The following is a 26,099-nucleotide window of genomic DNA, read 5'->3' as shown; positions in this document are numbered from 1 at the left end:
ATAAATCTGACTATCTTCTTTTGTATGGCAAGTGAGAGGAGCATTTATTAATTTCGATGTCCTTTCTCACAAATGCCATTTGATATATATAGCAAGCTGGGTACGATCAAGCAATGCCTTGACCGGTCATGTCTTTTTGACATGGCCGATCAAGACATTACTTGATCGTGCCCCTTCGCTAATCATAATAATAATACACGGTGTTTATTTACCAACCGATACCAATCGATGTATGCTTACATTAACACCCGATAACAATCGGTGTATGCTTATTCTGCCACCCGATATTAATCAATGTATCACCCGATATCAATCGGTGCAAACATATGTTAACATCAATACTAATCGATGTTTGGTTGACCCGATAATTGTTTGTTTATCATTAAATAAGTTAACCGATAAATCGGATTGCAATAGTTAACCCGATTTAATTATCGGTGAGCACAAATAATGTAACCGATATTAAATCAGGATTCTATGCTATAGAATGATAATCGACAGTTAAGCATTTTGATTGAACTAATTAGATTGATCATATACAAATGAAGAATGGTTTATCAAATGAAGGCTTGAAGTTATTCATCATAATTATCAATAGGATAAATGATTGAATGAGAGACTTCATTTATCTCTCATTCAATCATTTATCTTACCGAAGCTATCATGCATTAACACATCTTCATCTGTTTGGGTTGTTCTACTGGCATGGACAGTTACTTCAGGGTGATTGGTTAACAAACTCCTTCATTACTTATAGCAGGTTCTACAAATTGATATGGGATCCAAGCAGTGACATGTTCGGTGCATTGATTCTTGTGGACCAGGATATGCTAATTCACCATGGGTATGCAGAGGGTTTAATCAAGGTGGCACAGCAGATTTGTAGAACAGTGTTCCTGAGGATGGTTTGGGATCCTGGTATTGGTATGTAGATTCATGATTGCTTGAGGACAAGCAATCTTTAAGGAGGGAGAACTGTAATGTCCCCTTTTTGGGACATTAGGAAAACCCATTAAATAATTAAGTTAAAATTGTCTAAACATAATAGTGTTCCTGAGGATGGTTTGGGATCCTGGTATTGGTATGTAGATTCATGATTGCTTGAGGACAAGCAATCTTTAAGGAGGGGGAACTGTAATGTCCCCTTTTTGGGACATTAGGAAAACCCATTAAATAATTAAGTTAAAATTGTCTAAAAATAATAATTTAAAAAACAACTTAATTTAAATATTTATTAAAGCAGATTTGAGTGACTTTAATGTCAACATCAAATTATAAGATGCAGTCACTTTATTCATAAAAGGGGAATTCCAAGAGATAGGCAATGGGCAAACGAAGAGTCATAAAGTTGAGCTATTTAATATCTCGAGGGGGCTCATTTTGGACATCCTTGGTTATATGTTTTGGAGATTGATTTTGGGAGAGTTTCCGGGAAGCTCTAATTTTCAGCAAGTTTGAGGATGCAAACCCTTGAGCTTGGAGGCAGTGAACGGAAACCCATTGTCAGTTGGAGTTATCATTCAGGTGACTCACTTTGTGCTTCAGGTTTCATTTGCTGGTTGTCCAATCCGACTGTAATTGTTGTGGCTGGGATTTGCAAATTTTGTTGTTGTTCTACTGAGAATTTTTAATGCAGTGTTGATTTCTAATTTCAAAACTATTACTTCAGTCTGAAAATTAATGAATTTCAGTTTGATGGTGTTTTGAAAACAATTGCATGCAAAATTGTGGTTTAAGTTTTTTGTGGATCATTTGGTAAAAAATCTAGAACAAATATCCCAGGGGGATATTTCAGGGATAAAAAAAAATGTTAAACCAGCAAGGTAGGAAAATCAATGGGCATAAGTACAAATTTATCCTTGAAACACTTACATTACTTTTGCTCACCCACTTGCATGCTTATTCATTCTTACCTCATTTTGTTCCACTCCACAATGAATGTGGGACAAATGTCATATCAGCTTGGTGGAAAATCGAGATCCATTAGGACACTTCAAAATAAGTAAAAAATTTGCTTGATTTGTCCTTGAGTGGAGATTCGATGGTCATAGGGACTAATCAATACTTGTATTACCTTCACTCATTCACCCACTTGCAGCTTTATTCACTTTTTCTCCACTTCCTACAACATCGTGATGCATGTGGGGCAAAATATTGCTTGAAGTGGAAAATCAAAGTCCATAGGGACTTTCTGCATTTAAGGTGGAAATTCCTTGGTCATCGGGACTCTCCACATTCCACTCACTTTACCTCCTTGTAAGCTAAGTCCCTAGAGTGGAAATCCGACCTCCATCAGGACTCTTTGTCCTTATGAACTCATTTCTCTGTCCTGAGTGGAAAATCCAAGGTCATCGGGACTTTCCATCCGCACATCTTCATTCCTTTATTAACCAAGTCCCAAGAGTGGAAAAACATGGGTCATCGAGGCTAATGTGTTTTTTACCTTGTATACTTTCTTCCCAAGTGGAAAAACGACCCTCATCAAGATTATGCCCTCTCAACACTTGTCCCTAACTCGAAATAGGTAATTTGGTGCCCAAAATGGAGGTGAAAAAACAACTTCCATCGGGACAAGGTGCATTTACCTTAATATCTCAGTGGAAAAACGCCTCCCATCAGCACAAAACAAATTTTCACGACTTCCATTGCTCAAACTTGACTTTGCTCATTCATTTGTGAAGTGGAAAATCCCATTCCATTGGGACTAATGGATTTTAACTCATCTACATAGTGGAAAAATGATCTCCATCGGGACTTTAAGGATTTTTAACTTCGTTTTGCATTGTTTTTAGTCCCCAAGAGTGGAAAATCATAGTCCATCTTGACTTTCACAAAAATCACATCGATTTGTAATAATTTTGTCGTTTTTGCTCAAAATTTCTAAGGCAAAGTGGAAAATTGACCTCAGAAGGACAAATTGACATGTTAAAGCAACTTGACAATTAAGATCATTTCCTTGCAACTTTAACAACCTTTTGCATTCTGACCAACACCCTCTCACGTAAGGCTAGCGACTAAGACAACCTAAGCAAAATATCTACATAAAAAAGCGAAAAAAGTGTGGGTCCCCATTGCAATGGGGTGATGTGTGAAAACGTCACAATAGGTCTAATGACAGCTTTTAGGACCAAGGATGCATTAGGTACTACTACATGTTTGTATATTTGCACATCTTTAGTTGTAATCAATCCTGTTAAGGATACATCTCAAGAAGCCCTCCTTGGGTCTAGCTCAATCCAAAGTGAAAGAGAGATTACCCACCCTCAACAATTGATCCATTGTTGCCCTACTTGATCATTAGTTAGAAGCTTGTTACTCTAAGTTTGACACCCCTAGCACTCAAAGAATGGCCTAGCTTTAGAGATTTCAGATTCACAACACTAAGTTCCGACACAAGGTACAAAAATACACTTCCTAAACTAATCTTAAAGGAAATTATTGTGTATATCTTAGATCTTTACAATTACAAAAAGAAGAAACACAAATGAAACAACCCAAGTGTACATGGGGGAAACCCTTTCAATAGAAAAACACGAACCAATTGTATTATCAGCAACAAAGGTTACAATATCGTTTCCTGCTATATATGATAAATTAAATACAGGAAGTAATAAATAATATGACAATGAATACCAGATCCAAGAGTAAAATATATCTTTATTTGCACATGAAATTATTATAGGGAAAAAGACCAGAGATGGTCGGCCAAGCTTATTATAGAGAAGAAGACCAAAGATGGTCGGCCAAGCTTATTACAGAGAAGAAGACCAAAGATGATCGGCCAAGCATTACAATTGATCAACAATTCATACATTGGCAGATAACCAATATTATCGAACATAACAATAGGCATTGTATGCAACTACAAATACAATTTCAACAACATGCCCTTATAGGAATATCACCACCATAAAACTCTGGAGTAATATCGGCAACATAATCAAAACCTCCATTTCAATCACCCAATAAATAGGAGAAACAATACAATAAACTATCAAATGGTAATTACAAATCCATGAGCTAATACCACCCAAAAATGTGAAACCCAAACACCTAATAGAAAACCAAAAACCAAAAACCAAAATCCAAATCCCAAGATGAATTCAGAAACTAATAATTTTATATTCCTTCCACCTATCATAAGCACATCATTAACCACTCACCAACTCAAGAGTTCCAATTTCGCTCCATAATCTCCATTCAAAGATCCTTATGATGTGTGGTAACATGTGTCATAAATTGGTCAACAAATGTAACTTCCTCTTACATCTATTTTTTATGTCCTAAATGTTTTTACATTTTCAATGTGGGAGGTGCAACTTTCAAACATTGTAACTTTTGATCTAAAAGCTTGTTGGGACCTTTTTATAAATGCATTCCTAAAATTGATGTTGAACAGCCTAAAAAAATTATTTTGGCTAAAAATCAACTGTCACCTAAAAATTCAGTTTTTAGGTTTCATAACTGAAAAACTACATTTTTACATTCTTAACATTAAGAGCCAGGTTGAGCCACCTTTCCTAACAGAGATTAAATTCTCTGATTGAAAGGTAACAAATTGTTTAGAGGAATGATAACCTTAAAAAGTATATTTAGTTCTGATGATTCTTGAAAAAACAAAAGAAAGATTGCAGCAAGCAAGAAGGATTACAAAGATGATGTGCACTCCCCAAGAAGAATAGTGAAATTAGCTAAAGTATGTACTACCACATAGAAGGAGCATCTTGTCAACCTCTATGCCACATACAATTGGATCGTCGCCTAGGACTATGAGGGGTTGAGGGGATACAGTGAAAATATTATGCAGCATACAATTGAGCTTTGGCTTGAAGCTAAGCTAGAGAGACAAATCATGAAGCAAGAATTATCCAAGTATATTAATTCAAAAATAATTTATCCTATCAAAACATTCAACTTAGGTTACTACTCTTGCCCTTGTCAAAAAAAAGAATAGAGAGACCCAGTGTTGTGTGGATTTTAGATATTTGAGCAAAGCCTCTCTTAAAGATCATTATCATGTACCTTTTGTGGATCAGATTTTGCAAATGATAGCAAGATCTGACAATCTCTATGTTGGATGGTTTCTCTGGCTTCGACCAAATACTGATTAAATAAATCAACACACGACACCATTTACTATTGAATGCAGTACTTTTGCCTGTCAAAAATTGCTTTTTGGCCTATCTAATGCAATGCAGAGGCCACATTCCAAAGAGCAACAGATATTGCTTTCAAGGACATCATCAATGAGATCATCTCGATAAATCTTGATGATTTGACTGTTTTCTCCATAAACAAAAAGGACCACTTTGATCACTTTGAAAAAGTGTTTCAAGAATGTCGACAAATTAGGATTTCCTTAAATTTCAAAATATATATTTTTGGTGTCCAATAAGGGAACTTGCTAGGACACATTGATCATAAAGAAAGTATGGCTGTTGATCCTAAAAGAGTTCAAGCTATTCTTGAGCTTTCACTTTCCAAACACAAGAAATGTCTACAATCTTTCCTTGTAAAGATTAATTTTATAAGAAAATTCATATCAGATTTGGCAAGCATAGTGCACCCTATTACCCTCATACCCAAGAAAGACCAGCAATTTAGATGGGGAAAGGAGGGTAGGAAAGCATTTGAGCAGATCAAAGAGACCATTTCCAAGGCCCCAGTGGTGGTAAATCCTAATTTTTCTAAGGATTTTCTTCTCTGTATAAGGCAGGCAGGCCAATATTGCTGCAACGCTCACTTAAAAAAGAGAGGCCAACACAAATGACCATCCTATTGCATTCTTCAGCTAGACCTTAAAAGAAACTGAGGAATAGTATAACTTAGTAGAGAAACAAAAATATGCATTAATAAAAGAACTGAAGAAATTCAGATATCTAGTATCTTCAAACAGGATCACAACTGTGGTTGTCCACCCAAGCATAAGAAAATGCATTCTAGATGCTGGGATCAATGAAAAGAGAACCACTAAGATCCTTAACTATGACATTGAGATGAAGCCTACAAAGCTGGTGAAAGGAAGAGCTCTATGTCAGCATTTTACAAAGAACATCCTTATCCCAAAAGAATTTGAGAAAACACAACAAAAGAAAGAAGAAAAATACGTGATAAACAAACCAGAGCTAGGACAAGTAGTTAGAACACAAAATTGAGTTTTTGGAGATAGGGCAATAACCTTATAATCTAAATCCAACCAAGAGAAGGGCTTATAAATTGCAGGCAACAGAATTCACAATAACTGGTTTTCTTTTCAAAAGTAACTTAAATGGACTGCTGCCAAGATGTGTAGAAGAGGTATGAGTCCCATTTCTTCTCAAATAGTTCCATTAAGGTCCTTCAAGTGGATATTATTGAGCCCAAACTACAACAACCAAGATTTTGAAGATTTAACATTACCAGCCTAAAATGTTTTCAGATGCTCATAAATGGGCAAAGACTTGCCACAATTGTCAATTCCACACCAATAAGAAGAGGAAAACACCACTTCCCATTTAAGACATTCTTCGCAAATCAGCCCCTTGCTTGGTGGGGATTGGATTTCGTAGGAAGTAATCAACCCTCCATCAAGTGCCAGTCATAAGTTCATATTGACAGACACTGACTTCTTCACGAGGTGAACCGAAGGTATAACATTGAAAGAATCAAATGAGGCAGTCACCATTAACTTCCTTGAAGAAATCATAACCAGGTATGGCATACCTGAGGCCATAATCACGGATAATGCCAAGGCATTCATTGGAGCGAGCATTACTGAATTTGCCTTGAAATGTGAGATAGCTTTTAAAACTTCATCAAATTACTACATACAAGGAAATGGACTCACAAAGTCAACCAATAAGAATCTGTCCAGAATAATCAAGAGAAATGGTTCGTATTTTAGAAGGCAATGGCATTTCACCTTAAGAAAGCTCTATGCGCAAATAGGATCATGCCTAATCAATCATTAGGGACCTCCCCTTATACTTTGGTTTATGAAAAAGGTGCAAGGTTGCCTAGTTCTGAGCTACCCACACTGAAATCATCTGCCAACTACAAATGAATAAGAATGGTGGAATGATAGTGAGATTGGCTGAGCTATTATAATTAGAAGAACAAAGAGAGATTGCCTGAGATAAAATGAGTAAGAGTTTGACAAACGACGATTCAACATGTAGGCAAGGGTGCAAACCTTGAAAATTGGTGATCATGAGCTTAATTAGGATGAGGATATAGCAAATCACAAGAAGTTTTTGACTTGTTGTGGAGCGATCCATCTGTCATCATGGCTTTTAAGTAGGCCAATTCATTTGAGCTATTAACTCTAGGTGGATCTATATTGCCTATTCTATTCAATGGGATCCATGAAACCATATGTACAATCCTTTTGTTTCACCTGTATATAGTTCATTCTTTCATTCCTTGTATGTGTAATGTCCCCTATTTATAGGCTGTCAATTCCCAAAGGGAAACATACATTACTACCTACCACGTTACAGTAATTACAAATTAATGACTATGGTTGCTCATAGTAAAATTAGGCATTGTCCTTATTCAGGCCTAATCTTAATCCCCTTCTATTTTCTAATGCTGAATGGGAGACTTGCTTGTCTAGGGTGCGATGATACCATCTCCTAATGCAGCCCAGATTACTGGAACCTCACTCCATTCACCCTTGGGGCCCATAGCCCAGATTTCAGGATCATAAGTTCTCTCACCCTTGGGGCTCATCTATCATGAGATGGTTTTACTCCACCTCTCCCTAACAGCATCACACCACTACTCAGGAAAAAGGAATTAGAACTAGTTAAGAGCTTGGGACTGAAAATATGTCAATATCTTGTTGTACTATGAATGTATATGAAATTAAGTATGGCTGTCGTACATATTGCAGTCTATATTAATATTACTATTAAATTCTGCATAAGAACATTATCAGGCTTCATATATTAAGCATACATATTAAGCACATCCCCATGCGAACCACCAAGAACAGGGATGTTACTGCCTGTAACTTAATAACAGTTCTGATCTGATCTGATCCATGGTGATTTCACTGGATGCTTTTGATTCCTTTCCTTTATATCTCTCAATGTGAGGGAGAGGTCACACCTCTTCATCATGTATGCCCGTTGGCAAGAGATGCACCCTTTCACCATTAATACCCTTCAAAAGAGTCCAACTCTTCATTATTTCTGCCCTTTGAAAGGGATGCAACATTTCACAATCAGATCTGCACTTCTTATTTAAATCAGATCTGCACTTTTGATTCCCAAATTATCCCCCCTTCAAATGAGTTCTCTTCTCCCTTTTATACCTCATATTTGGGGAAGTCACAACTTATTGTTTCATGCCTTTTGACCATTCATTAACTTAAAAGTAATTATATTTAATTATATTCATTTATATTTTAATTTAATTTTTTTTTTAATGTTTTTGTATCTTAATTTTATTATTATTATTTATTATTAAATTATATTTCAAGTGGGGACATTATAGTCCGCCCCACCTAAGATTGCTTGTCCTCAAGCAATGCCAATTTTCTCAAGCTGAGTAATCCACCTAGATGAGGATTCCCCAAATCAACCATTGGGAATTTGTAATCTTTCTTGTGATGTAATTAGCTTCTTTTATACACTCTAAGATAATTTAGGAATTGGAGGTTCCATACCAAGTGATGTTTCTTTCATTATCTTGATTATGTCCACTTGTGCTAACATGATAGACATGTTGGAAATAAATCACATCAAACACAAAGCATACACATTAATATATGTAGACAGAGAGCATACACACGAATACACGTATTGTTAGATTTCTTCTCACTGACTAGAATGATTCATCGATTCATCTTTACCCTACAAGATGGCAGGATCAAGGCTCCGATACCATTTGTAATGTCCCCTATTTATAGGTTGTCGATTCCCAAAGGGAAACATACATTACTACCTACCATGTTACAGTAATTACACAAATTAATTATGGGTTGCTCATAGTACAGTTACGCATTATCCTTATTCAGGCCTAGTCTTAATCCCCTTCTATTTTCTAATCCTAGATGGGAGACTTGCTTGTCTAGGGCGTGATGATACCATCTCCCTAATGCAGCCCAGATTACCCGAACCTTAGTCCATTCACCCTTGGGGCCCACAGCTCAAAGTTTAGGATCACGAGTTCTTTCACCCTTGGGGCTCATCTATCATGAGATGGTTTAACTCCACCTCTCCCTACCAACATCACACCACTCCTCAGAAAAAAGGAATTAAAACTGATTAAGAGCTTGGGACTGTAAATATGTCAATATCTTGTTGTACTATGAATGTATATGAGATTAAGTATGACTATCATACATATTGCAATCTATATTAATATTACTATTAAATTCTACATAAGAACATTATCAGGCTTCATATATTAAGCATAAATATTAAGCACATCCCCATGCGTACCACCAAGAACAAGGATGTTTTTTATTAAGGAACAAACAGGTTTTGAAGGGACCCGAAACCCTTTTTACAAAAAGCTGCTTAAAAAGATATGCGTATTAAAGCTAGCAGCCAAAATACAACAAAAAACCAAAAACCAGAAACCAGACAGCATACAAAAGACAACCCTAGTTCAAATTCTTGAGAGCCTCTGCAACCTCTGCCTCCAACCGAGTCATGTTGAGAGAAATCTTTTTCAGATCCTGAATGTCTTGGTTGGTGGCTTTCTTTTTCAAATTGGCTCTAGTCGTTTTGGAAGGACTAGTGTTCTCGTCCTGCATCTTCTCAAGCGAATCCACATCAACCACCATCCCTTCCTGGTGAAGGCTTTCCAGTTCCCAACCCTAGTATTGATGCTTTCCGCCGAGCTCTTAACCACTTTATGGTTGTAGGTCACAAGGGATATGAGGTGTCATTGACTTTTTGGAACTTATTTTCTAGCTGTTTCAATCTGCCCTCATATTCCTTCTTAAGTTTCTCTTCCAACTTAATAATCTTGTTGTCACAATCTTTCTTGACATCATTTATAGTGCTAACGGTCTTTTGCATGAACTCAACAATAAATTTCCTTTGCTCCACACTCCACTGTTCAGCACAATAGTTATCCTGTTTACTACTAGTAGCACGGACCTTAACATTGATCTCTTTGATTTCACTGAATATCCATTTCTGCATTATGAAATAGTCAACCGTGGAATCACAAGCTATGGCAAGAACATCATCCGGATTTTCTTTGTCTAAATTAAGGTAAGGGGATTCCGCATTGAGGTCCTTAGGAAAGGAAGTTCACTCATTCCTATTAGCAGCGGGCGCCGATTTATCAGGCATGGCATGATAGGATGGTCCAAATTCAAAATTAGTAGCAAAAACAAGGGAACTTCTTCTCCTCTTAGACATTTGGCCTAATTTCTTTTTCTCCTTCGAATCAGAGTCGGACTCTTCCCCTTCTGTGTCCCACTCCTCTTCATCAAAGGAATGACTCCCAGACTCGTTTGCCTCAATATCATATGAGGAATCAAGGGTTCTAGAAGGAGAGGGTTGCGATTCTATATGTTCAAAAATTAACAACAACAAGCCTCCATGAAGGACCGGATTTTTCTTGTTTTTCCTATGCTCTTTAATGTTGGCATTAATGGAAGCTTGCAGAAAAAAAGGAAATAAAATCTACACTTTATGCCGAAAATGATTCAGCAGAACAAAATGATGCCCAAAAGCCCTAGTGTACCTACCATCTAGGGTAATATATTTCATGATAACCGTAAGCACAAAATGCCAAATAGGTTTGATATTGCTTGTATCATAGCTGCTTTTGGAGACTTTGGCCAATTTCTTCCTTTCTTTGTTGTCTTTGAGAAATTTCTTGACCGCCGCATCCGATAGCTGCCTATCCCTATAAAACTTGGCCCCTTCCATGGACAAATCAATAACCTCCACCACAAGTTTTTCATCTATCTCAAAGTCCCTGCCAAACATCTAAATGTGCCCCTCCTTCACACCCTTGGCAAAATTCTTGGTGACATTGGCATCAAACCCATGAAGCTTCTCAATGAAAGGGGTGAGACCCCCTCATTTCAAAATACTCCAGATATTGGCATCTTTTCTGAATTCCTCGCAGTCCAGAGGTTCGACCCTTCTCCTTTCTCCACCCATAGTTGCAGACTTGCAGGAATGGTGGAGAGACCAATATGCAAAATGGGTAAACACCAGAAGATATTAGTGAGCACCCAAAAAGCGTGCGGAGGGCTATTGCAACTAGGCATTAATGTACTCCACAAATTCATAACTTTCCTCAAAATAATGGAAATGACCGCCATATCATGGAATGACATCAATATTTACTAGAAGGGATGGTTCTCCGAGCCTAAGATAAATCATATCTCAATAGGACTTCAACATCAGCAGGTACACAATCCCCTATGTGCCATATCATTTCATTATTAGCCTAAACACCCTCGTTAGCAAAATAATCTACAAACCCATTAGCTTCACGGTAGACATGGGTTATATGAACTTTTTGGAAGGTCCTAAGAATATCCAGGGATTTATTAATCCAATTTTCAATGGTCCAAGAAGGTTTTTGGAGACCTTTAAAACATTGAATTATGTTACTAGAATCACCCTCTAACCAAACCATCTTAGCATTAATGATTTTAGCCATTCTCAAGCCATGGAAGGCCGCAACTGCTTCAAAGAGGTGGTTAGTCTGACATCCCAAGGGGAGTGCCACCGCTGAAATAAGCCTTCCATTATCATCTCTGATCACTCCCCCACACCCAGTCGGCCCAGGGTTTCCCTTAGCCGCCTCATCGAAGTTGACTCTCACCCACCCAAAAGGAGGAAGATTCCAATGAACATTATCCTTGGGTGTTTTAACTGGTCTGAAGGCAATGGAGATGTCCACATTTATTTTCCAAATGAGTGCAACCCATGAGTCAAACTGAGAGCAAATTTGCTTAGCCTTGTCCGCATATTTTGCTCTTGCTTGCTGAAATTTTTCATTAATAGGCCTAATGATTTTACTGGAAACAACATCTAGAGGCAAAGCAGCATCCCTAAAAACTTTGTTGTTCTGTTCTTTCCATGTTATTGCCTATAACTTAACTAGTATATCTATATTTTAAAAATGTAGGTAAATTATGCCGAGAGATATCTTATAATATAAGCAAATCTGACGATTGCAACAATATTAGTAGTATACAAGAGTTTCAAAAATATGAATAACAATAGCACTCTTCCACTATCATTTGAATGTAACGGTTTCATATAGTTGGAGACAAGTGGCAAGGGTTCTATTTTATTTGGAGTAATAAAATAACACCTCCACAAAAACCAAAAGATGGCATATTTCATGCATTTACCCATCATTTGCATGTCAAATTGTTTCAAAATTGAATTTTTGTTTACGGACATTTTGATGTCATTGTAGAATCTAGATGCCTCTCGGCATAATAACAGTTCTGAGCTGATCTGATCCATGGTGATTTCATTGGATGCTTTTGATTCCTTTCCTTTATATCTCTCAATGTAAGGGAGAGATCACACCTCTTCATCATGTATGCCCTTTGGCAAGAGACACACCCTTCCACCATTAACACCCTTTGAAAGAGTGCAACTCTTCATTATTTCTACCCTTTGAAAGGGACACAACCTTTCACAATTAGTCCGCACTTCTTATTTAAATCAGATCTGCAATTCTGATTCCCAAATTATCCCCCCTTCAAATGATTTCTCTTCTCCCTTTTATACCTCATATTTGGGGGAGTCACAACTCATCATTTCATGCCTTCTAACCATTCATTAAATTCAATCAAATTTTAATTATATTTAATTATATTCATTTATATTTTAATTTAATTTTTATTTTTATGTTTTTGTATCGTAATTTTATTATGATTACTTATTATTAAATTATATTTCAAAGTGGGGACATTACAGTATCTATTTGTGTTTTCCACATTCCCTTCTATAAATATTTGTAAGTATTGTAGATATGTCTATTGTGTTTATTGTTGATATGTCTATTCTGTTTATTGTGTTTGGACATTACTGATCCATGGTGATTTCACTGGATGCTTCTGATTCCTTTCCTTTATATCTCTCAATGTGAGGGAGAGGTCACACCTCTTCATCATGTATGCCCTTTGGCAAGAGACACACCCTTCCACCATTAACACCCTTTGAAAAAGTGCAACTCTTCATTATTTCTGCCCTTTGAAAGGGGCACAACCTTTCACAATCAGTCTGCACTTCTTATTTAAATCAGATCTGCAATTCTGATTCCCAAATTATCCCCCCTTCAGATGAGTTCTCTTCTCCCTTTTATACCTCATATTTGAGGGAGTCACAACTCATCATTTCATGCCTTCTGACCATTCATTAACTTCAATCAAATTTTAATTATATTCATTTATATTTTAATTTAATTTTTATTTTTATGTTTTTGTATCTTAATTTTATTATTATTATTTATTATTAAATTATATTTCAAAGTGGGGGCATTACAGTATCTATTTGTGTTTTCCACATTCCCTTCTATAAATATTTGTAAGTAGTGTAGATATGTCTATTGTGTTTATGTGTTGTTTCTCTCCTATTGATATCCAAATCCCTCTATTGTATTATCCAATGAGAAACATAGAAGAACAAAGTTTAAAAATCAGATCTGAGCTAGAGATCCTTAAATGTCAAATTATGTGTTAGGATCTTCTAACAGGCTGTCTCAAAGTCATATGCATGTAGCATGTAAAATTTTTATCCAAAAAATTGTAGTTCCTATAAGAAGCCTCGTATTTCATCCTAAACCTAGAAAGAGTGCAAGTTTGTCCAATTATGCCATCTCTCCTTGATCTGACAACTCCCACTAATCCAAGGAGCTTCTATAAGTTGTTAGTGCACAAAACCCCGAGAAATGTCCCATATGTTCCAAGATCTGATTTAACCCTTTGATTTAAAAAGTAAAATGCCTCATCGAAAGGCAAATGAGGTAGCTCACTTGTCCCATTGATGGCCAAATGTCATTACCATGGGAAATATTATTGAAAGAAAGGAGTGTTAGAACTCCAACTCCTGTCATTGCAACCCATCATCAACACCTACCAATCACAAAGAATAAATTTCAAAATACGAATTTTGGTGCTATCCAACTACCTCCACAACTAAGTTAATACAACTCTAATTAAGGACTCCTCTATCATCATCCATGAACCCATATATTCAAGAGTCCTTAGCCATTTCCACATTTGGCAATTGTAAGACCTCATTCCCAAAGAGCAAAAGAGAAAACTATTGCAAATTTTAAAGAGCAGTGTTTGACATTTACCTTATCCTCTACATGTATCTCAAAAACTTGCTGAGGCCCAAATTTTAAGTGCTAGAACAATCAAATTTGGCGAAGTTTATTGCCTATTGCCCTAAGTTGAGAAAAAACTAAAAGATCACTTAGAAGAATATGGGTTGAAGAGAACACAAAATGAATTATTGGTGGAAAAATAGGTATAACATTGGTCACGTGTCCAAAAACCCAAGAGGATATGCCCTCAATGATGGAAGGGATCTATACAAAAAAGCGCAAACCAACCTAACCTCATCTTTCACCCTACAACAACCATAAGGTCAAGCAAAGACCACTTTGTTATCAATGATTAAGAGGAGGCAAAGTCAACACTCCAAGGTTTTCAAACATGAGAAGCAATGTTAGAGAAAGTGACAACATATGCACATACTCAACCATCAAACAACATTGTCCCACTATAGCAAGTTTTCCAAAGAAGGTAGGAACAAGTCCAAAGCCTTGTTAGAGAGACAACTGCACAATATGTCACACACAAAAGATGAGAGGTGAAGGAACCAAAGAGATGACTGCAAGACAAGTGCCATTTGGCCAAACAACAAGAAGATCGCCTAAAATCAAAAATGAATAGGCCACTAGTTCTTCCACATCTCAAATGACACTTACTATGAGACAGAGCTTATTCCAATCATCTACAACTGGAGATGATAATCCAAAGGGGAAAAGAAGAAGATCCAAAGGATGATAACAAGCCTAAAAAGAAAGCTAAAAACAAAAGAAAGAGCAACAAACTAAGTAGGAGCAGCTAAAGAAAGCTTCAGAGTAGGCACAAACTCGGTTGGGTCCTACTATAAGTTTCTCCCCTCTTTCCTCCTTCCAACTCTATCCTTGCTCCCTCTTCCACTTACATACAATTTTCCCCTTCACCTTCTCATTCTGCATCATAAGCTCCCATTCTTGGAACTACCCAAGTTTCCTTGCAGCAATATTTCATACAACCACTCCCACAACTCTAATTCCTCCCTCATTTCTATTAACATCCATATTCCCTCCAATTGGTCAATACCAAAGGACTCTGCTCCAATTTTCCCCAGATGGAAGCTATTATTTACTATAGTTCCAAGTGCCTTTACCACCACCTCCCTAGGCCTTGGATTCCTAGCAACCAACATGACCCATTAAGTCTGTGCAAATTCTTGATCCCCAAGCTACTACCCCTTCTTCCATAGCATAATAAGTGACCACATTTGTTCCCATTTTCTCCCCAAGGACCATACAATAATCTCAAAGTGTCATTATCATTAGAGATCCCACATTTTACCAACAACAAATGCAACAAATACAAGTGAAAGTACAACAAAGAAAAACAAAAAGAAAGTTGAAGAAAGATGTCAATCCAGCAACAAAGAGGGTGAGAATAAAATATAACCCTACACATGGTGCTATGCACTTTGCACATTTCACACCTCTAGCAAACAGGCTTAAAGGATAAGTGCTAGCTTTAGACTATCAAATGGAAGCAATGAACGTCAACAGTAAGGACACAAGCTAAAAATAGGGCTGAGTTACTTTAAGAGGGTGCAAAGGCAATCAAAACTTCATTGATATCAATGGAAAAAATTCAAGAAGTGTGCCAAGCTAGAACAAGCCAAGTTAACAATCAAAGCATTGGAAGTGAAAATCAATGCCATTAGAAGGCCAAGTGACTAAGGTGATAGAGAAGACCACTGAAGTTGTAGATACTCAAGCAAAGGCAGCCAAAGCACAACTTTAGGATGCTTGTGCAAAATTAAGTGAAGTAAGAACAAAGTTTGCAACTCTAAAGAGCCAAATGGTAACTAAGAAAGACACTACAAATGCACAATCGAAACAATTTGGAAGAGCTAAGGGCAAAATTGAGCCAAAAAAATTAAATGTAGGTGTCAAGGCTATGGAGATTGGGTCATTGAAGCAAAAGATGTTCAATCAAGAATATGATCTAACAAAGTTGTATGATTAGATAGACACCCAAGCCCAAAAAAATCGAAGGGCTAAGAGAAAAAGAGGTTAACCTAGAAGTCGTGTTTGAAATATCATAAGAGTTTAAGAAACTAAAAGGCTAAGGTAGAAGAACTTAAATTGTCTGTGGGTTCCCTTGTGCTCATCAAGGTCCTGTGGAGTTACTACTAAAGAATGATTGAAGAAAGTGCATATCTTTCACCCCAGCCTTACAATTATGGAGATGGTGCAGACATTGAGTACCATGTTAAAGAAGCCAATTGACATGTGGGTGCTGCCCTTTCTCCAGTGATCAAAGATACTAGATTATATGTTGTTAAGTTCCACAATTCTCCACCAACTAGACTTGTTGCTGTGGTAATTATGAGCAAGACAAGCATAAGTCAAAAATTTAATGAGATACAGAACAAGGACAAAGCTAGCCAAGAATGCAAGATGTAGTTGGATGTCATAGCCCAGATAGTTTAGGGTATGTAGACACACATGCATCAATTGGTGTGAGAGGGATTGCCCTCACCAATTAATCTGAATCAAAAGATGCTACTGCACAACAAATTTACGGAACTATTCAAACAAAAGAGCCAAGAGGATCAAAGGTTGGCAAGTCGCCCCCGGTTCTATCAATCGAAAAGGTACAAGCATTAATCAAGTCATTGGCAGAGTTGGAAACACTTGTATAGATGAATCAACACTAAATTGGAGCATCACTTCAAAATCTTGTAGAAGCTAGATATGCCCTTGGATAGAATGTAAGAAGCACTTGACATTTTCTAAAGAACTTATTAGTGGCAGACGGCTTCACATTTTTGGTAAGTTATGAAATTTTGAATCGCACCCTATACCCAATGAATGTCCTTTTGTGAGTTTATCTTTCTTTCCTCAGTGAAAAAACCCCTTCAAGTTGCCAAAACTAAGGTAAATTCTTCACTATTGGAAGTAGATTTATCTCTGCCTTGTTCAAATCATGTTCTAGATAACTTGCAGCCATGGCAGATCTCTTCCGCTAGGTCATTTTGCAATTCTGTGGTATAAATGGAGATGATCTATAAGTATTAGAATTTCAATTAAAATGGGGCATCCAATCCAGCCATTTTAGCCTCCATTTGACGGTCTGCAATGATCTACTGTGATATAGTTTTCGTTTTTGATGTCAAGCTTTGCTACTGGCCCAGATCATTCAACAGACTCATTCCCTTTTCACTAAGTACCTTTTATTAGCAACAGTGCTTGACTCTAGTCCTATTGTTTTGTTTTGTTTTGTCTACATGACTCCTATGGCATGCTCCGAGAACGAAAAGGTAGAAATCATTTGTCAAGACAGCATGAACCATCTGAACTTGCCACAATGGACTGCATTCAGCAGTTCACAGGGTGCAAAGGCCATTCGCTCATGTTTCTGAATTGTGATGGTGCCCAACAGCTTAACTTTGATGTCTACATCCTCTCCTCTTCATTCCAGAATAGTTCCACATGTAGGGTACATTTTGAGAAGGACTTTCAACTCATACTTTTCAAATTCCAACCCACAGATATCATGCTGCACTCATGCCCAGCTACCTCTTTCTGTACACCATCCATGACTTGACTATCCACCTACTCAGTGATGGCCTATGCAGGACCAGGAAGCAAAATTAATTGAGGTGACTCAGTGAGTACCTTTCACTCTTTTCAAGGTACTCCAGCTACCCAGAAGGACATTCACAGATCCCAATTTGCAGAAGGAAAATTCCTCCCACCGGACTCAAATTTTGTATTTTAAATGTTTTGGGGAGAAAATCACTTTTTAAATTGGGTGTTCTGTTATATATAGCGCCATGCATGCCCATTTTCAGTTTAGATTCTGTTTTATGTAGATGAGCTGTTGATTCTAATGTGTAAAACTTTATCTCACTTCTTGGTAATCAAATAGAAAAAACTATGTGCATCTGTCCAAAGTTAATGATATTGCATTGTATTGTGGCCATTCAATTTCATCAAAAGCATTAATTTTAGAAGGTTGTCATTCTCGAAATTCTGACTCTTAATTACGTGTAGAATTTGGTTCATGTGTGTGTCTCATTGTTCTTCTTTATGTTAATTATTGCACCAGGAGTTGCAAAACTTTGTTCTGATTATTAACGAAAATCTATTCCGTGTGAGCCTTTTTCTTTCATGCTATTTACTTTCTTGTAACTTTTCCCCTTTTCCCTTGCAGCAATTAGACTTGAGTAAAATAGATAAGGAGACAGCAACGTAATCTCTGAGATTAACTAATAAACCTGACCCACATTTGTGAGGCTTTCCATGTTTGGTGATCATGCTTGGCACATTTGTCCTGAACAGATATTTAGACCATCAACACAAACCAAAAGGGGATTTGTACCAGTTGAAAACATGGCTTGCAAGTTATTTTCTTTATCAAAAATAAGGCGAAAGATGCTTACAATGAACGGAACTGTTGGGACGTATTCACACATCGCCCCATTGCAAATGGGGACCCCCACTTTTTCGCTCTCTAGGGTAGTTGTCTTAGCTTAGCCGTTGGTAGTAGTTTGAGTCTTTTGCTATTAACCTTTGCATTGGAGAGGTATAGTTGGTCAAGAAGCCCAGAGTCGGGTGAATAGCCCTTTTGTGAGGTGTGCAATGAAGTAATGTGAGATGAGGAGTCAAGTCAAGAGTTTGATAGAGGAGCCCCTTAGGCCAAGCCTAGTCGACTATGCAGGTGTTTTCTTAATCCTCCAAGTGACCCAATTACACTTCAATGAGAGGTGAGACCCGGGAGCAAAATTTGACTAAGTATGCTAAAATTTCCTTTGCTCTAGTCTAGGAGCGAATTTTGCTTCCATTGCTCCCCTTTAGGAGCGAAATCCCTCTCCGGCTTTTAAAATCACCTAAAGTTGCCTCTAATCATCATGTGACACCTTAGTTTGAGCAAAGGATTCAATCCTTGATCAGGAATCTTGAATGAGGTCAAGTGTGGAGGTCATTTCCATTGCTCCTTCTCAGGAGCGAAAACAACTTCCTTTGCCCTCATCTAGGAATGAAATTGCTTACCAAGCCTTTCTTAAGGTTGATTTGATGCACTTGGAGTGATGAAAGGCAAAATTGGATTAAGTGTAGAGAATTTCCTTTGCTCCCTGACAGGAGCGAAATTTACTTCCTTTGCTCCTCACTGGGAGCGAATTTCACTTCCATTGCTCCTTCACAGGAGCGAAATTTACTTCCATTGCTCTCCTTTGAGAGCGAATTTCCTTTCATTACTATTGGAGTGGAGCAAAACCACATTCAAGGTAAGCATTGAGGTTCTTTGGTGCATAGAGACTGAAACCTAAGGCATGAAGTGATAAGACCAAGCTAGAGGATGAATTTGAAGATCATTTCCTTTGATCCCTGATTGGAGCGAAAAACACTTCCTTTGCTCCTCATTAGGAGTGAAAATGCCTTCCTTTGCTTGAGATTGGGAGCAAAATTGATCTCGAAGCCTTCTTCAAGGATGGATTGACTCCTTCAAGTGCATAAATGGCAAAGTACTCAAATATGAAGTGATGAAAGGCAAGTTTGAAACCATTTCCTTTGCTCCCTGAGAGGAACGAAATTTACTTCCTTTGCTCCTCAGGAGCGAAATTTGCTTCCTTTGCTCTTGGTTGAGAGCGAAATTGATTCTAGAGCCTCCCTTGGGGTCAATTTGATATGTTTTCATGTATGGGTGGCTAAAAACTAAAGGTTTGAGTCAATGAAATAAAGGTAAGTGAATGAAATCGAACTAAGAATCCAAATTGCAATGACTTCCTTTGCTCCTTGATTGGAGCGAAATTCACTTCCATTGCTCCTCATTGGGAGTGAATTTCACTTCTATTGCTCCAATCTCAGAGCGAAATCATCTTCAAGACATTTGGTGGAAGAAATTTGACAAAGCTTGCATATAAAGAGATGAATTGAAGAGTGAAGTACAAAAATTTGACTGAGTACCAAAAAATTTCCATTGCTCCTTGTTATGAGCAAATTCTTGTTCCTTTGCTCCTCATTGAGAGCGAAATGCTCTTCCTTTGCTCATGAATACGAGCGAAGTTGATCACAAGGTTCCTCTTGAGGTTATTTTGAGCTATTTTCACCCATGGATGACTAGAACCTAGAGTTTGAGTTGACAAAGTGGGGATATTGAATGAAATCTTGACTAAATGGTTACTTCCATTGCTTCTTAAGTGGAGCCAAATTGCCTTCCATTGCCCTTCTTTGAGAGCGAAAATCATCCCAAGGCAATTTTGATGACAATTTCAAGCGTTTGACATGGAAGAGATGGCGATTTTGAGACATGACAGGTGGAAATCTAGCTTAATAATTGAATTTGATGAACTTCCATTACCTTGATCTTGAAGCAAAAATCACTTTGCCACTTTGGAGGAGTGAATTTCCCATTTGCCCATTGAAAGAGATGCATATACCAAAATTTGCTAAGTGTTGTAAAATTTCCATTGCTCTCATTTTGGAGTGAAATTTCCTCCTAGGAATTCTTTAATGATGGTTTGAAGCAGTTTTACGCAAGGAGGATGAGAAACTTGAAGTATGATTGATAAAAAGTTACGAGTTGATGAAAAGGCAGAAAAGAAGGGATTGAATGGTGATTTGAAATTGACTTCCTTTGCTCCTTGGTTGGAGCGAACTTTACTTCCTTTGCTCCCTTGAAGGAGCGAACTTCCCTCCATTGCATTCTAAAAGGGTGGTTAATGAACTTTGACACAAACCTTTGGCATTTCCTATGTTTCACCTTGCATGGCATGTACAAGTGAAGAGATAAATTGGTAGAGAAGTGATGGAATGATGTTGAACTTCCTTTGCTCCTCATCAGGAGCGAACTTGGTCCCCATTGCTCCAACTTCCATTACCTATCCTTACTCCTCTCTAAATGCACTCATCAAACCTGCAAATCACATAAAATTAGAGATTATATCAAATTAAGAGGTTATATAGAAGTTATATAGCATGTATGCTTAATACCATCTTTGTTTATTTTGCAGGAATAACTAATGAAAAGGATGGAGATGTGGACTGGAAGCAACATCAAGAACACAACACTAATAGCATGAAGAGAATCACAAAGAAATTTCAAAAAAGTGAGGAAGCACCTATGACATCAAGGATTCATTCCAAGACAGTCTCAGCATCCAAAACTAAGAGGACGTCAACATCTACACCTTGCACCTCCATGATTGAGACGTTCAAGAGGATAGTTTCAGAAGAGTTAATCAAAATTAGAAGATCATCATCATCACTCCTGAAACTGGATAATGTTGAGTATCAAGAGATATTGCTCAATACTCATTCATGATGGTGAGTCAAGTCTACAAAAGCAAGTTGAGGTGGTGTCCTAGTCGCCACTCACCAAATCAAGGAGCTCCACATCAGCACGTCCAGATTCAATGAACCAAGCTCATCATATGGAGGCACAAACTTTGATGTACCTACCCCACCACCTATTCGTCAACTATTCCAAAGAGGACGTGTCCAAATACTCCAATTATTTCATTGGCTAAGAAGAGTTTGTTGTAACAAACCCTAATTAGGGTTTTCATTGTAAAATCTCGGCCATTGATCTCAAATCAATCCAGGCCATTCATTGTAAAATGAGCTCTCTATATAAAGCTCAAGCTCTTCATTTGTAAAGGTTAATAGAGGAATAGTAAATAGAATAGAAGGAATAGAATAGTGAATAGTAGATAGTAATAAGAGTAGAAGTTAGATTAAGAGAAGGCAAAGATTGTTGCTAAAATCTTGTTGTAAAGAGCATACGATTTCACTGAAGCTATGGTGTATTAATGTGTCATTTCAAAAAGTTGCATGGTCTCTACTTCTCAATTCATTTGCTTTCATGTTGATTAGATCGAATGGAGGAAATTGTTGAATGCATTTGCATGGAATCCGTTTAATCCATACCACTAGCCTCTTACTAATTGTAAGTGTGCCTTGCGTGGTCAACTGGAATGATATGAGCTTAACTTCAAATTATTATATATCCATTGTTTATGTATTAACTTGAATGGTAATCAATGTTTGATGATAATGATTTGAATATCTCTTAACCATCCCTTATAAGATTGCACTGAGCCTGTGTCAAATTGTTCAATTTGATGGTGAGACCTCGCCCAGTAGGATTCCATTTAATCATTCACTCTTCTCTTGCATTTTTTGGATTAGAATAGACTCCCTAAACCCCATACCTTTTGCTCTTTCTTTATTCTCCAAGCAAATAGTTAGAATCTAAGTTCCAGCAATTCAAGCATTCAACAATTCAACGTAAGTCCCCTTGTGATTCCAACATAATCACATCAAACCAACGAGCTTATCCACATGTCGTGACCCGACATTTAAGAACCTTCGAGTTATCTCAAGTGATCCTTAAGCCAGTCTTCAGCATTTGAGTAACTTTGATCAAGAGAGGATAAGATGCTTTTGGGTATTTTATTTTGTGTTCGCATGTGTATGAAAAACACATCAACAGGAACCTAGACCCAAAAAATACTTGGCTAGTTGCCAAAAGTAAGGAATGAAAGAAGGGATTTTAATAACGTCCATGAGACCAAGTGGTCTAAGGGATCAAGAGCTCCAGAAACAGCACTATTTCAGATTTCGCTATATGTCAGCTCTTTTGTTGCAAATCTTGACTAAGAAAGTCACAGTTCTATGAAGCCTTGCTTCCTCAAACAACTTGCTCAGATTGTCCACCTTCAAATTGTTTTCAAACTGCTTGTGGATATCCTCATAAGCTGCACACTCCATGATGAAGTGCCATTCAGTTTCAACCACCCCTTTTCCTCCCACTCTTCCTTGGGAGTTATCCATCTACCCATTGCACATCTAAGAATAAACTCACACACTAGGCCAAAAATCAGAAGTATACAGGCTCAAAATAATACAGGAGGTCATTATTAGGCACTCTAATCCAGCTCTGCCCCCGATGACAATGTTTCCCCAATATCGCTAGCACTAGACCAGATAGCAGCTTGGTTTCTAATGCACACGTTGAGTACACTCCACCCCACTTTCACAGAAGTATATTTCTTAGAGGAGGAAAACAACTTAGACCAGCTTCGCAACTTAGCACTGTAACATACTTACTTCCAAGCACCTCAAAACAAAACACCCAAGCAGATAAGCCTTCCCTCGCCGTGGATCAGAAGAAGCTTTTGTGAAAAGAAAGGAAATGCGGCTACAAACCTGAACAGACCCAGAACTTCTTGCTGGACGCATGCCCCTTTGATGAGACTATCAACCTTACATATAAACATAATACACATTTAACGATACTCCATGGTAATCTAGGACCCATTCTTCAATCGCAGGAACAAGATTAAAAAACTGGATTATCCGGGTCTCTCGGTTTTTCTTCCACTACTTTAATCACGAGGCCATGAGTATAAATCAAGATGAGGAATGGTCAGATGACCGTTGGACTTCACACATTCAACACTCACCATATCTCTCACATTTATTAGAGGAAACCAAACTGAGACTGAGCTAGTTTTCTCCATCCTTTAATCACCTTCCACGCAGAAAAAACGAGAAAAACAGCAGACATAAAATAGGCCTATAAAGTACTCCTGCGAGAAGCAACAAAATCATGTGTCACTAAGTTTCTCTCCCTCTCTGACCTTTTTTAAAACAGCTCTAAAATAATTTCCATTGAGAATTACTCTATTATCTGCTCCCAGATTTAATCTATGAAACTGAAGTCATTTACAAATGATGTACAAGAGCATGAAATTACTTAACCAAATTTGCTGGTTAAACTTCCATCATAGAAGCGTAGAGTTAATGAAACAAAAATACCTGGAGTGCAGTAGAAGGTGTCATCCACTCATCTGGAACTCTCAAATCCTTCACAAACTTATCATTCTCTTCGTCTTTCCATGAATTCGAATGGCAGACAAATCCAGAGGAAATTGGCCCTTCTTTTTCAACAAGGACTGAAAGTGGCCTGTAAACTGTTGCATTTCTTAATTTGCCATGGCCAAATGATCTGTGATACTTCCACAGCGGAGCGGATGCGAGGACATTCGGCAGATTTGAACCTATGACGAGGATTTTCAACATGATAGAGGGAGGTTCTTTTTTTTCCTTTTTTTTCTCGAGGCTGTGGGGGCTCCAAAACAAAAAAAACATATTAAAATAACAAATGGACATGAAAATTTTAGTGAAAAAAACATGGGACTGGTTGTTCTCCATACAATTTGCTTCATTTCAGAGATATTATTATACTATATTATAATATAAGATATACCATTATAATATGTTAAGGACTTCACCATTATAACTATTTGTTAAGTATATTAAATTTAAAAATAATTATGTATTTTGGATAAGCTTGAGATACTAAGATTTTTTTTTTAAAAGTTATTTTGTATTTTCTTTATGATTTAGAGTTATTAGAGTTGGGTCAGTGTCATTGATCATGTTAAAAAGCTTATTCGACACATTGTAGTTTATAGGGGAGCTACTCGATTTCTTTAGTGTAAAAAAATAGTTATTAGAGTCAAATATGTTTATAAATGGATGTCTTCGACATAACAAAATGGTTAACATATTTTGCATGATGTGAGACTTTAGATCCTAGGGATATGAATTTGAATGTCTTTTTATTAAAAAATATTTGACGAGTTAGCATTAGATGTGTACGGTGGAGTTGTGAGGTATATTGTGGATCAAGATTTCCATTATTCATCATCAAATTGACATCTTGTTGGAAGTCCATCCATATTTGTTCTAATGTTTTGTTGTGATCTTCAAATTAGGCATAATTTTTGGTTGTACCTAATGCATCTTTTATATATTGGAGGCATATGGGTATATTGGCTTGTGTATAGACATCAAGAGAGGGTCATAATATCATATATGGTTGGAAGAGAGAGCATATAATTCATTGTTAGAGTCCTATCTTGTTTTGGGTTGGAGTTCTCTGTCACTGGAGAATTCAAGTATGCTTAGTTCACCTCATTTTCTTTAATAGTTTTCAAGTAAAAAAAAATGAACAAAATTAGGACACAAGCAAATACTAATCATGAGGATGAACAAAATTATTCTATATTTGAAGAGGATAAAGTCAATTTTTGTATGATGTTGATAATTTGTAGATACTAAATGCAGTAGCTAATGCAATAACTAGTGGATACCTAGTAGTATTGTTGCCTATTTTCATCTTTAATATAGTGAAACTTCACTTTGCATGTATACAAAGTTGAAGATGTGTATTCTTATTAAGGGGTTTGATAAAATATTGGTGTGACTAATGGTGGTGGTTGTTACATTTAGACCTACATCAAGGGTAGCCATAGTATATTAGTCTCATGAGGGAAATAACCATACAAAAAAAAAAATCATTTTCTAATAATTTTGATCATTTTATCAACAAGTTAGGAGGCCTCTCACTTCTTCCTTTACTACAATAGTTTTATTGATGTTTCTAGTTGTCTCATATGTTATAAAATTTTAAGGCATCATGCATGATATCCATGTTCTTTGGCAGCAATTTAAAAAAAAAAAAAATTAAAATCATAATATGTGAAAAAGATAAAATTATATGAAAAATATAAATTAACTTAAAGATTTGTGTACACATTTGATGTATTGTTAGTTAAATAGTCATAATAGGCTTAAGCAAAATAAATGCATCTAAAAATTGAAGCTTGGTGGACTGCAAGACAAATGAAACTACTATAACATGTAAATTTGAAGGGAAGTTCAAGCTTCTATGAAGGAGAGAGGCAAATAGGTTCTGGTATTTTTTCACCACATGGGGAAGAATTTGAAAGCAATATTTTTAAAGAGGGGATATTAATAACTTAGATTTATAGTAGCTAATGGTGGGATTCTTCTTT

General features: G+C 37.0%; 1 protein-coding gene across 3 annotated transcripts in view; it reads right to left on the bottom strand.

Annotated features, from left to right (window-relative positions):
* The window catches only part of LOC131077049 (uncharacterized), a 63,391-nt gene extending 38,938 nt beyond the window's left edge, over positions 1 to 24,453 (bottom strand). For 2 of the 3 annotated variants that reach the window (XM_059211357.1, XM_059211358.1), the window contains exon 1: positions 24,055 to 24,453. In XM_059211357.1, the coding sequence (XP_059067340.1) occupies positions 24,055 to 24,450 (396 nt within the window). In that variant the 5' untranslated portion in view covers positions 24,451 to 24,453. The remainder of the gene's footprint in view (positions 1 to 24,054) is intronic. The other variant, XM_058014416.2, reaches the window with a different exon arrangement.
* Positions 24,454 to 26,099: the final 1,646 nt, after the last annotated feature.

This window comes from Cryptomeria japonica, chromosome 9, assembly GCF_030272615.1.
Source record: "Cryptomeria japonica chromosome 9, Sugi_1.0, whole genome shotgun sequence".
In the NCBI taxonomy this organism is placed as follows: Eukaryota; Viridiplantae; Streptophyta; class Pinopsida; order Cupressales; family Cupressaceae; genus Cryptomeria; species Cryptomeria japonica.
This window is presented reverse-complemented; position numbering and strand designations above follow the sequence as displayed.